The sequence below is a fragment of the Chenopodium quinoa genome, unplaced genomic scaffold (assembly GCF_001683475.1).
Source record: "Chenopodium quinoa cultivar QQ74 unplaced genomic scaffold, ASM168347v1, whole genome shotgun sequence".
Taxonomy (NCBI): Eukaryota; Viridiplantae; Streptophyta; class Magnoliopsida; order Caryophyllales; family Amaranthaceae; genus Chenopodium; species Chenopodium quinoa.
Window position 1 is genome coordinate 5,864,812 of NW_018744239.1, and position 14,292 is coordinate 5,879,103.

General features: G+C 36.3%; 1 protein-coding gene across 1 annotated transcript; it reads right to left on the minus strand.

Moving 5' to 3' along the window:
- Positions 1-3,138: 3,138 nt before the first annotated feature.
- LOC110694318 (bifunctional dihydrofolate reductase-thymidylate synthase-like) lies at positions 3,139-6,855 on the minus strand (the record flags this gene model as incomplete). Its single annotated transcript, XM_021871491.1, has 5 exons — positions 3,139-3,506; positions 4,378-4,484; positions 4,603-5,002; positions 5,657-6,462; positions 6,545-6,855. Coding segments are annotated over 2 exons (726 nt in total), but the record flags the coding sequence as incomplete, so codon positions are not given.
- Between the last annotated feature and the right edge of the window lie 7,437 nt (positions 6,856-14,292).

Consider the following 14,292-nt stretch of genomic DNA (forward strand, 5'->3'; position numbering starts at 1 on the left):
TAGTCACATGTTCATGACACATGTCTTGTATATATCACTTTCACTCACGAGTCTTTGCACACACTTTGTACATACCTTTTTCCACCATGACCATGTCTTAGGTCCATTTATGAGTTATCTTTTCTGTCATTTGAGTTGAGGGTTCGTCCTATTCCTAGACTTTTCTCCACATCATTCTACAAATACACTCTTTCCCTTTAAATCACTTTCCATCATTACATACCTCACACTTTCCACATTCTTTCCTCTTACATGCTTTCCCCATACATATCATCCACCTCATACATCTATGCATGTTGAATCGAGTTCGAGTCATGTGATTGACAATGAGTTTCCATGGTTCCCTTTTCTAAAGCGTTTGGTCAAGGAAAGAGGGGCGCTTAATTCGAGATAACACCTTCCTACAAGTATTCCTTTTCCAGAACACAGTTCGAAGAAAGGAGAAACCAATGGCAGCTAAATAAGAAGATGTTGACAAACTCCAAAAGACTGTGGATGATCTTGTTCAATTGGTCAAAGGACTCACCACTCGAATGGAGAAAGCCAAAGACCCTGACAAGTATGTACCACCTGAGACAATCAAACGCATTGAACAGACGCTAAGTCAAGCTTCAAATAGTTATAAGTATCTTGATATGAGTACCAAAGGAATCTATTTGGATAAAGAGCTTCTTCCGCACAAGTTCTTAGCCACTGACATTCCTAGGTTCAAGCCCACATATAATCCTTACTTTCACTTGAAGGCTTTTAAGACAATCATGGAAATCAAGGAGATTGATAAGAAAATTTTTCCTTTGCTTTTCTTTCTCTCCTTGGAACTAGTATGTCAACAATGGTTCTTTTCCATAGGTTCTGGGAAAATTGCTACTTGGGACAGTATTACACATGTTTTCATTGATAGATACAAATGTAATATTCTAGTAGAAACTGATCTTAGAGAGCTTGAAATCCTTAAGCAAAAGGAAAATGAGGGCTCCACCGCATAGGTGGAAGGAAACTTCTGCCAAAATGATTGAAGTTCCAAATGAAAAAGAGTCTGTGAGAATGTTCATTAGAAATCTCCAAGAGAAGTATCAAAAGCACTTGAAATACCGAACTTTGAACACTTTCAAGGCCGTCTATGACATAGGCATTGATATTGAAGATGACCTTATGAAATCGAAAAGTGCTAACAATAGTAACAACAGTGGCTGGAAAGGGGAGAAGAACGACACTCCTTCTCCCGAAAACACCTTCTCTAGTAACAATGTTAGCACCTATGATCTTAATGATGTCTTAGCCATAGATAATAAAGGACCAAGAAGGCAACAAAGGAAAGAGTTCACCCCTATTGGGATGAGCTATGACACCGCCTTCGACCGTCTCCATGCCAAGGGGCTCATCACTCCCATTGGACTTATTTAAGATCCGGCGGCTAAAAATAGATCACCCAATTGGAATCCTACGTCCATTGCAAGTACCATCAAGGAAGGGGTCATACTACCGAGAGTTGTTGGAAATTAATGGAGACCATCCAATATTTGATTGCTAATAACAAGCTTCCCGTTCCTCCAGCCGGCAAGAAGATCGAGTGATAATGAGACAAGGCACAAGTCGCTGCATTTTTAGGTATTTCATGATTTTTCTTTTTTATTTTTGATTTTCCCTTTTCCCAATAAGTCTAGCATAGGCATTCCCCTTCATTTTATTTCATGAGTTTGTTTTTATCCTTTCCATTTATAATAAAATGAGCATTTATTTCCTTGCATATGATCATTGCATTGCATTAAAAAAAAAAAAAAAAAAAAAAAAAAAAAAAAAAACCATGCTGAGCTAAGCACAAGGTATCCCAATGATTTTAAGCACCCCTTGTAGCCACATCATATCACCTTCACCCTTTCAATCAAACAAACCTTTTATGATAAACCACTTTGAGCCTCGTCTAACAATTGACCTTTCTTTTTTCAACCCACATCTACCTAAACTTGGGACGAGAGGTGTGCAGCTTACGCCATTTTCAGAGCCAAATAAAAAAGCTTGAGTGTTTTTCCCAAAATTCAGAAGTTAAAAAAAAAAAAAGCAATAAAAGTGTGCTAAAGGGCAAGTGTTCCAATATCTTTGATATGAACACGTCTCATATTGCGTCTCTTATCAAGTGCTCGGCACCGTGCCTGAGAAACATGAATGCTAACTAAGTGATAGACCGCATGATCGGGATTGCCCACACTTATCCGAAGAATATCCAAATACAAATCTCAAATGCAAAAACAACAACAAAAAAAAGAAACAAATTCAGCAGTGAGAAACCTCAAGCATACAAAATACCAAGATTCAAATGCAAGGTTGCACACCTTGGAGTCTTATTTTAGGTCTCGAGCCTTTATCCCTTCTTCTTCAACCTTTAGCCTAACCCCGTTACAACCCTTGAAAGACCTCCTTGAGGTGTACACACACTTGTACGAAGTTCGACTAGAGCTACGTTCGTCCTGATTCATAACGGATATGTAGGCATTGAGGTGCGGTTGTAATAAATATTCATCTCATATTCATGCATGATCATATCAAGGGATCTTCAATGCTCATCCCTAACCATTTAGTGCTAGACTTGGGGGCTTGATCCCTACATCATTAGCTTACTCAGCCTAAGAGTCACCATCATTTGGCTCTTCTCAAAAGATTTTTCCACACCCTTAGACTTTGCAGCCTAACCTTAGTGTCACTCTCACACACATCACAAATGCATAGTCGGATAATCCTTCCCTTAAGAACCCTTTGTCATGAAATCTTAATACAACTTTGAAGCAAACCTTGTCATCTTAGAATCACTCCTTATCATAATTGCATCACAAAGTATGAGGTACCACTAGACGAAAAAGGTAAAAAGGCACCGGTTCAAACCCCCCCTTTGGCACCGGTTTTGAACCGTTGGGGATTTGAGGGATGCCAAATCCAAGAAAATTTGGCACCGGTTCAAAACCGGTGCCAACTAAAGCATTTAGCACCGGTTAACCGGTGCTAACTACCATGGCGAATTTTTATTTTTTTTATTTTCAATACTATTGGCACCGGTTCAAAGCAAGAACCGGTGCAAAAAACCTCACCTTAGGCACCGGTTCTTGCTTTGAACTGGTGCCAAAAGTCTCAAAAAAAAATTTAAAAAAAACTTTTGGCATCGGTTCTGGTCCAAACTGGTGCCAAAATACCCCAAAAAAATAAAAAAAAAATAAAAAATTTTTTTGCATTTTTTTTACTTAAATGTATATATAAACACTAACTATACATAAAGTTACATATTTTCATTAAAAAAGGATGTAATATTACAATTGAGGATCATTGTGTTCACAACAAACCACAAAGACAGACTGGATCCGCACTCTTGCGACCAGGACGGATGGATTTGCATATCCACATGTCCTATTGATGCACCCAATCTGCACTCAGAACATTATCTTCAAATTACCTTGGCATCACACAGCACCCACTTTTGACAGAAATTGAACAACAGGTGCAGGAAACAAAGGTCACCCCTGTAGAAGTAGGTGAACAGTTGATGAAAAGTGAAAATTTCATAGGAGGCATTGAGAATGCTAATGAATTTCATAGCTGAGAAAAAGAAAAGTGAGGATCTCAAAAGCACTCAGCAGAAAGCGGTAGCAGAAGTGGGAAGTAAGGAGTTGGAAGAGGAGATCAAGGAAAGTGTTCAAATACTGAATTAAGAATTATATGTTCCAGATAGTACAACACAATGCTATGACCCCCTAAGAATATGTAATGGGAGTATGGGACTTTCATCTTATAATAATTATCCAGTGTATTAATTTTGAAACTTCTACAGTATATAAGATGTTTAGAGCTTTAAATCTTGGTGTATCTTTTTTTTTTTTTTTTTTTTTAATTAACCTTTTCTATTCATTAATCGTGTATCAACATACTAAACTTATTCCTATACTACATTGCCAAATGAATACAAAATATTAGATTAAGTAACAGAAAGGATCACCAACACAAAAACTCAGTACAGTTAATACATAAAAACATATTATAGCGACTTAAATACCTGATTAATAAATAGGCCACCGTATACATGATCTTGAAAAGGTACATGACAACATAATTTCAATTAATCAATGGCTAATATTAACATAACAGACTCACAGTCAAGAGTGAAATTCAAACTGCCATCTTCATTTCAATTTTCTAGTGAGGATCATAACCCACAAGCTCAAAATCAGTTGCTACAAAAGAATCTATATTCTTCTTCTGAGTGTTGATCTTCAAAACTTGTTAAAATACAAACATTAGATTTCATTTGGAAAGAGAAACACAATAGCCTAAAAAAGAAAAGGTAACTATCCTATTTCAAACCAAAGCTAGCTACATCACTAATATCATGCTTACAGGAAAAGGTTTAGGCAGATTCTGTAATTGTTCTTGCAAAGGCTCAATATGGTTGCGATAAACATGAGTATCTCCAATGACATGGATGAAATCCCCAGGAATAAGATCTGCAATGAAGAAAATTTTGTTAAGCGTATACATCCAAAATCAACTAGCCTGAGCAAAATTGGATAAAAGTAATGCCACATATATTATAAACCACAACTAAACACCATAAATCTAGACCTGATCAAGTATGGCCGGCCCGTTGGCCCGGTCCGACCCGGCCCAGTTTTGGGCAGAAATTTTCGGCCCAAAATCGGGTTGGGCCCGCCCCGAAATTTTTATTTTTTTGGGCGGGTTTGGGAATGCGTTTTTAAACATATTTAGTTGATTTTTTAGGCCCGGCTCGAAAACGGCTCGAAAATCCCGCACGACCTGACCACTTTGGGCGGGTTTGGGCACAAAAAATTCGGCCCGAAGCTTGGCCCGGCCCGAGAAGTGGGCAAATTCTTGTAGCTTCGGCCCGGCCCGGCCTGCCCAATGATCACCTCTACATAAATCTGAGGTAGAGTAGAATCCATGTACCAAGGTAAATTCTGGATGCATTTCCATCCCAAATATGTATGCCTTTCTCTTGCAGAACCTGAAAAAAAAAATGAAAACACTTGTTACACCTTGAATTTCAGTTATCAAACCCCAAAGGTCATTAAAACCAAAATTAGTATAGACACTTGGAGGAAGGAAGATAGTCATTTACTACATACATTAGACTGAATCTTATATGCAAGTGTATATATTCCTCATAACCAGGATAATATGTATTCATAGACGAATAGTACATCATGCTTGAGAAAACTCTTCTGCATTTACTCTGGTGGTTTATCGTGCCTTTCTATTCTATTATCCATTCCAGCTTCTGAAATCTGAATTCCTAAATTGATAAGGGTATGTCAACAGTCCAATGTTGTGAAGTGATATTTTACATTATACTAATTCACTGAAAGGTCTAAAATAGAATTCAAAATTGCCCCTCAATAAAAAGTCTCCATTCAAAGCATCAAAACTCAGAGGTTTGCATCAAGGCAGGCTTGAAAAATCAGCTCATAGCAATAAAACAGACTAAGCAGTTTATGGTAATTTCCACAAAAAAGTAGCATTATGTCTCAAAGGCATCTTCAGCCTCGGGTGAATCTCAGATAAGTATTAGATTAACAACAGGGAAGCAGCAACTTACTTAAAAAACAAAGCAATTTTGAACCAACAAAACAAAATAATGCTCAGAGTTATTATACAATACCTTGGCATTTGTGGAACCACTAATAAACCACAAAAGTTCCTCTACAACACCTCGCCAAAATACTCTCTGTAATTTGAATTGATAAAGATAGTTTTCAGTATACATGGCTTAAGAGTTCGAATAGATTTTTTCCACAAATAATATTCAGTATCCACCATAATTTTTCCAAATCTATATGTATAATCAAATCAACAAGTCATTTAAGGAAAACATAAATTGCTAAAACCTTCAAAAAAAATCATAGAGAGAAGCAATATAAGCTGGAAACTTAGTTATACATTACATGCCTTGGTTGTAAGAAGTGGGAAACTCTTGCGCAAATTGAACCGCACTTGTGGGAAAAAACCATCAAATCAATAACTAAAAACCAAAACAAAAACAAAATAAGAACTCAGTATAAACAAACAGCTTGATGCACCTGGCAACCAAATTTTGATAGGGTCCCCATCCCTATCCTATCATCCTTAAGATTCCCACTCGACAAGACCTCTTGAACTAGCTTAAGGTACAAATGCTCCTGATGTCTATCAAATACCATTTGAGGCAGGAAGGAGAAGTCATGTACCTCAAACTTACTAGATAGTGCCTTGGTAGTATTGATTTGTGTACCAATATCAGTCGCAGTCCTTCTCACACGGACATATGTAACGAAAGAGTGTCGTATATTGTTCTCAACCGAAAGAAAAGACGAATACCAAGGCTGAAACAAAGAATTATCCACAGGGGGCATAAATGTGTCACACTCTATATCGGTCTCAATCTCTGTAATATGTATCGCATCGCAAGCTGGAGCATTAAGTGCCTCCCTACATACAAAAAGCATTAATCCCTTTATGCAAAAGATACATTCCTACTCAAAGTTCATGGAAACACAGTATAAATGCCAACCTCAAGATCTGACCACCGCCAATGACAAACACCCTCTCAATCAAAAGATCATACGGGCGCATTCCCAACAGCTCCAAAGCAGAATTGATTCTTGCACAAGTCACAGCATCTTCCAAACTTCCAACATCATAATCCCGAGAATGAGTGAGAACAACGTTAAGTCTACCGGGCAAAGGCCGATTCTTACGAGGAATACTCTCCCATGTCTTTCTCCCCATTATAACAGCATTCTTTTTTTCAGCATTAGAAGTTTGCAAAGTAATATCATTAAAAAGTTTAAGGTCAGAAGGCAATTTCCCATCTTTCCCAAAACACAATGATCATTTACTTGCAGGTTATTCGACCAAATTACTTTTTCTCCATTGCAGCTCCCACCAATACCAGTCTGATGATGCAAGTAAAATGGGACGATAATTTTTAAATTTCACGAATTTGAATAACCCACAAACAGCAAGACTTTGAATGGAAAGCAGCAGACACTTGAGATTAGTACATTTATCTTATCAAACAAGCTAAGCAATGGTTTGCTTAATTAGATGGTCCCTTACCAGCCATTATGTTAGTTCAAATAAATAGATAAATAAGTGAAATTGACACACACGAAAATGCCATGCACTATACAATAGTTTTTAAACAGAGGCTCTAACTAGACAAATAATATGCATGATGTTCATAACTATCAAGGAACATCCAGGAAATGAGTACAACAACTAAACGCATTCGGAAAGCCAGGAAGAAGTGAAGCTAGAACAAAAAGGAAGTGCCGTAACATTAGCATAACATATCATACGGAGATACGAAGTATAACATTAGGTAAACGACAATTTCAACCACAATTTGACATTCAGACCTATGACCTTGACATAATTCAATAATTCTCAAATCAACGTTAGCAATTAATCTGGATCATAAATCTATAAAAAAGTAATCAAAGCATAAATTGAATTCAACCAGATCAACAATAGCATAACATATCATACGAAGTAAATAAGTAATCAAAGCCGAAATCAAATTCAACCAGATCAATCATTAATAGCAGAACATAAACTGCATTCATTCCCCCTATCCCATTATCACTATTTAATACGGCAATTAAGCCTAACAAACTCAAGCAACAACTAATACAGGGAATCAAAATAACAACCAAATAACAATTATTTTGTTCGAAGGGTGAGTGGCGGCGGGTAGGACCTACTCTCTCCTTCTCCTACTTATTTTGTTCGACAAAAAATAGAAATAAAACCAGAACCCTAAAACTACGAAATTGAAAACCAAATCAACGACAAACCCTAGATTGCGAAGGAATTCAGTAGATTAAGAAGACCACATTACCTAAAAGCTGCTTCAATGGAGGAGAGAAAGCTCAGAATCGGCTTCAATGGAGAATATAGAGCACGAGTTCAATGGAGGCCAGAGATATGGAGAGAGAAGGACGTGCTGCTTTAATGGAGTGAGAATGCTCGTAAACTACGTCAATGGAGAAGGTCGAAAATTCGGGATGGTGGAAGAGAAGGCAAAAACTAGAGGGAAAACAGAAGCTCGATGGAAAAAACGGGGGGAAAGAAAGAAAGAAAGAAAAGCATGAGCCGGTTTTTTTTTTAATAATTTTATAATAAGTTGGCACCGGTTTGAACCGGTGCTAATTAAATGATTGGCACCGGTTTTGGTTGGAACCGGTGTCAACACTGATTTTTTCAATCCTGTCCATTTCTTTTGGCACCGGTTTTCAAGAATCGGTGCTAAAGGGGGGTGCCTATTTCATTTTTTCTACTAGTGTACTTAGCCTCCGAGCCTAAGTTATCCAAGTACTTTCATTGTCGGATCATCAATTGAGATAGTCTAGGATGCTACAATCCTTACACCATAAGATACAACGATTAATACATACACTTGATTCAACATGCATCATTACTCAATTCATCTTTTCATCTCTTTTTCTTTTGGGGAAGTTCAAACTTCGTTTTTCACCAACCCTTTACATTTCATCCTTTTTTTTTGCATCTTTCTTTTTCGAGAGAAAGTTGGTACCCTCCACAAAAATGACGACAAATTTTTGCTTTTCTACATTTTCGAGTCGCACGAGCACCATCACAACATAATGTACACGTGTCATGAACATTGAGTCATGTCGTGTCATCACATCGAGTTGAGTATGCACACGAGTCATGCACATTGAGTCATGTTGTGTCATCACATCGAGTCATGCACATTGAGACATGTCGAGTAACATCACATTGAGTTAAGTCTGCACACACGTGTCAAAACACATCGAGTCGATTTGAGTATATCGAGTCGCACAATGAGTCAAGCAACACTAAATCTTGGGTTAACCTCAAGCAAACTATAAACATGAGCAAAGTCCTATAGTCCAAAATATAGATGCAGGTACACATAGTCCCTCATGGACGAGTAACCTTTACAAGAGATTTGAGGCAATTTGATCGAGCAAAAAATGAACAGAAACAAAACAGCAGCAAAGCCGAATGAGTAGAAAGCGTTTAAAAACGCAGAATTAGACTCCAGCGCAACGCGACGCGTCACCGCACGATAAAACCTGATGTGGCCACGTCAACTTTTGAGAGTCTTGCAGAACGAATTGTTGGACTATGATTATTCACTTGAGCCTCGTGATGAGCAATTGATTTTTCCTTGAGCCTCGTGATGAGCAATTGATGAACAATTTTTTCTTCCTTAAGCCACGTGATGAGCGGTTTACTAAAGATTTTGATTTGATTGATGGTCGGCCCGATTACGATCACCTTTGACTAGAGATCGGCCTGATTACGATATTTGATTGATGATCGACCTGATGACGATCACATTTTGATTGCATATTGATTGAACACATTTGAGCAGTGATCGGCGCGATTACGATCACATTTTAGCAGTGATCGACCCGATTACGATCACATTTGAGCAAAGATCGGCCCGATTATGATCACATTTGAGTTGTGATTAGCCCGATTACAATCACAATTTCCAAAGATGGTTCGATAGGACTCTTCAGGCGAGATATAACCATTAGAGGAAAATTTCTACGGAAATCAATTTGAGCTCGGTAAGATCTTGAAGAGTAAGGTTTTACGATAGTTTTTCCAAAGCGTGAGAAACTATCACTTCCAAGGCGTGAAGACGAGAAATTTTAATTTGAAGACGACTTAAAGCAAAGTGGTCTTCGACAGCGCTCCCTGAGAATGTGGAGGTTGTCACCCAATTTTGGAGACGGCTCAAAGCAAAGTGGTCTTTGACAGCGCTCCCTGAGAATGTGGAGGTTGCCACCCCTTATTTGAGAAGATGGCTCGAAGCGTAGCGGTCTTCGACTACGCTTCCTAAGAATGTGGAAGTTGTCACCCCTGATTTGAGAAGATGGCTCAAAGCGTAGCAATCTTCGACGGCGCTCCTTGAGAATGCGGAGGTCGTCAAACAAAACAAACTTTGATTCAACAAAATGTCACCAGGAGACGTGTGCTCGGCAAACCCAGATACGCGTTTCTTTCCCTTTAACTCCTTTATTTGTAGCATTGATGCTTTTTGTAGGTATAGACGTTGAAAAGGATTTTTTAGGATTGCAGAACGTTCTGAATCATTCTCTGTCCCTATTGATCTACTTTCAATTTTGTTTTCGAAACTTATGTTTCTCCAAACTCAGTCAAATTGGGGGCTTCTGTTGACACATGATTGTGTCTCTCCAAAAAACCAAACCCAATGATGAGTACATTTCACCTCTTTGATTAACGAATTCGGTAAAGAGTTGAAGAGTCTCGTGAAGTTTTCTTAAGTATTGACCATATTTATAAGCTTACCCAAAATGTTTTTACCCAAAATCATCTAATTCGTGTCTTTAAACCTAAAATCATTTATTTCGTGTCCTTAAAATCATTCATCATGTGTCCAATCCATAAAAATGTCCAAACCAGATTATTTTAGTCCATAATCTCATTCCAAATATTTATTAGTTGAATGGGGCTTGAAAAGAGCTTTCCAACGATATATTATAAGCCCAAATTCGACTTAAAACAAATAAGTTATGGCCAAAATTCTAAACCGAGTCCAAACGAGCCATTCTGAATTTCGTGCCTCATAATTTTTATCCAAATATTAAATGGTTGGATAGCCCTTGAAATTATCTTTCCAATTATATATCATGATCCCAATTCCGAGTTATAACAAAAAAGATATGATTAAAAATACGAAACTCTATCCAAAACTGATACTGTTCCACTATTTCGATCATATCTCATTTATACAAAAGATATCAACCTGATTCAAATTGGGATGGAAAGTAGACTTCCAAATCTTTTCAACGATATATTATTTATCTAATTCCGATTTTTGAATCAATAGTTATGATCAAAATCAAAACTACAAAACTACAGGACCATCGCACCACGACAGCACCAATGTGTCGTGATGGACCCTGGCGCGCCACGATACTTCTATCGCCTCGCGATAAAAGAAGTTCCATTCTGTTCCAAATTCTGATCTTTTCTGATTGTTTTGACTCTCTTTTTTCGTTATAAATAGAGGTTGTTTTACCCCTTTTCAGATCATGAACAATAACCATCAATTACCTAGCCACAATTATCATCATCATCATTAAAAACACCTATATTCTTAGCCTTAGCCTATACACATCCTTGATACACTACAAATCAGTCACAATACCACTTCGCGAGATTCGAATACTTCAAACCATACTCGACGTTGCCTTCAAGATCGACATGAAAGGTTGATAGTTTTGAGGGTTTGGTCCCAAATTTATACTGCAATTCATATTTGATTTATTTACTTTATTGATTTAACTTTCTTGAAGTTTACTAACGTGTGTATTGTTTTAATAACAAGCAGGTTGAGGCATCAAAGTGAGTAATTCAATCACTCTTAATTATTCTTTTGATTTTGGAATAGAAATCATGTTTACAATATATATTAATTCCTAGTATCATGTTTAGGATGCTTATTATGATTTCTAGCATCTTGTTTAGAGTAATGCTTTGATTTGATTATTAGTGACATGCTAAGATTTGTTATTAATCCGTTTAGTATCATACCTAGGATCTTACTAACGATGTTTTCATAATGTTCTTATGATGATAGTTATGTTAATCATATATTGCTTGATTATTCATGATTTATTGTATTGCTTGATCACGCCCCTCATTGCAGGTTTAAAGGGAATTTGTACTCGAAATCACGTCTAATAAGATAATTTATAATTTAATTTAGGCATATAACCTTAGTTCAAGTGCTCACCAATAATAGATTTGATTGAGCATTAATAGTCAACCAATGTAGATTAAATAGGTTTAGGGTTAATTTAATGAATGTATGTTGATCGAAAAATGCGCATGAATATCAAAAGAATCAAGTAGAGGCCTATTTAGGGCAGGTTTGACTTCTCTTAGGTAAAATTCGTACCATCATCCCCGAACATCCAGTTATGGTTCCGGACCAATATTGAGTTAGCAATCTCCGTTATTGTGAATGGGGTGTAAACTTCACACTCGTGAACGGTTTACAAGTTCCTAAAACTTGTTGACAACTCTTTTATCTCTAGCTTCTTTTCCTTAGGAGCTCCGCCATACTTAAAAACATGACCCGCAGTAGGGCTAAATGAGAGTTGAAAAATTCCCTACACACGATAAGTTCTTTTTTTTCTCCGAATTTAGGGGGGTGTACAGGGTGAGCATTATGCTATTGGGTCTATAATATACTTGTAATACTCCGTATTTTTATGTTTATTATAAATTATTTAATAAATTATAAAATATATTTTTAAGTGCTCAAGTATTATAATTTAAATATTCAAAGGGTTAAAGTATTTAAATTATTGAGTTTTATAAAAGTATAATATATTTTGGGCTAAACATTATTAATTGTTTGGGCTCATTTAAATAATAGTATGTAAACAATCCTTACATACTCCTAGTGGACCAACCCATTTCATTTAAATAAGCCCAATTCTTTTGTTTGAACCCTTGTGGGTCAAATATTTCATGACTAAAGCCTACTTAATTATTAAGCCCAACCCTAATCTCTACTCTATAAATAACTCACAAAACCCCAAAATTTTCCCACATAAGAGATCAAAAAATAGATTCTGGGGGGGGGGGTTGAGTATTCTTTTCTTCTTTTCCCTTTTTTTTTCTTTTCTTTTTCCTTTCTTTTCTTTTCTTTATTCTTTCTTGCTGAGTGATGTACGTGAGGAACAAGGGAAACAAATTCCTACCTCACGCATGCATGTTGCCGCCACCTTACCTTGGCACCACACTTGCTGCCACTTGTCGCCACCTCCCGTCAGCAACCAGTCCGGCTAGCCACCCACGTCGGCCACCATGGAGGTCTCCACTTTTATCTCTCCTCTTGTTTTTAAAATTGCTTTATGTAGTATGTATTTTTGGGTTTTGATTTTAATTATTTAAACATGATTAGTATGTTTTATAATTGTGTTTTAATGATTAAAGAGTATAAATTTCATACTATAAGGTATTTTAAATTTCAGATTTATAAAGTATTAAAAGTTAGGGTTTTAATTATTAAAGTGTTGATTTTTAGGGCTCTAAATTACAATTGATTTGGGGGTTTTATATACCTATTGATTGTAAGTGATAATAAAGCTTAAAAACTATATTTTTATGGAGTTTTAATGAGTTTTTAATAAATTAATATTGCTGGAAATTTATTTTAAGCACTACTTTTGTGTTTTAATAAAAAAGGGTTGATTACCCATAAGTAGAGAAAGTTTTAATTGATTTTAATAGAATTTTCAGATTTATTTGAAGGGTTTAAACCTTAAAAAGTGTGCTGAAGTTTTTATAAAAACACCATGAATGAATTTTTACTTTGTGGTTTTAATTGCCCACTTAAAGAAAGAGTTTTAAAGGTTTTAAACCAAAATTTTAGCTTATTAGAGAGGGTTTAAAGTGTTTAAAAGTTGCTAGAAATTTGTATAACCAAGGGAGTAATTGAGTTTATGTATTTGGTATTGTAGGAGACTTTAAGTTGAGTAATTTCTAGCATTGTGGCTAGTTGAAAAGATGATTTAAGGTACGTTCGCGTACTTGGTGATTATTTGAATATATAGAAGCATGCTAGGCTTTGATAAATTAATTGCAAGTAGTATCATGGTAGGTGTTGGTTGGAATTTGTTGTTGGATTGATGTTGGTGAATGAATTGTGATGTATGAATTACTCATGGTGAATTGGTGATTGGAATTAATTATATTGGCATGTTGGATATGAACCAAACTTTTATTATTGGTATGTTAGAAAGCATGTTTAATTAAACTAAGTGTTTAATTTGGTTTGGTATATAAAAAGGAAATTTATGATGGTTCATAATATTTTTTTGGTGATGTTATAAGCATGAGGAAGGAGCTATTTAAGTGTCCATGTACATGAGGATTAAATTATATTTTGGTGCCTATGTGCACTTAAGGTGTTTTAAACACCGAGGGATAGAATTTGTGGCGCATTATGCGTTTAAGGTGTCTCTGACACTGAGGTAGATTTAAAAAGGGTTCAACTATAAATTTATGTGGTCACTAATTTTTCAAGAATTTAAATTGGTATGTTTGAATGCTTGAATAAATTGTAGTGTTTGATTTGTGTTGTGTTAAAGAGTCATCACCAAGTTTAATAATATGTAAACAACGTAAAGTGTAAGAGATTACGCACCAAAACTCTTGGAACGTATATACCTTGAGTATGAACATATGGGGGGAGTTATGCGACTTTATATTTGACCA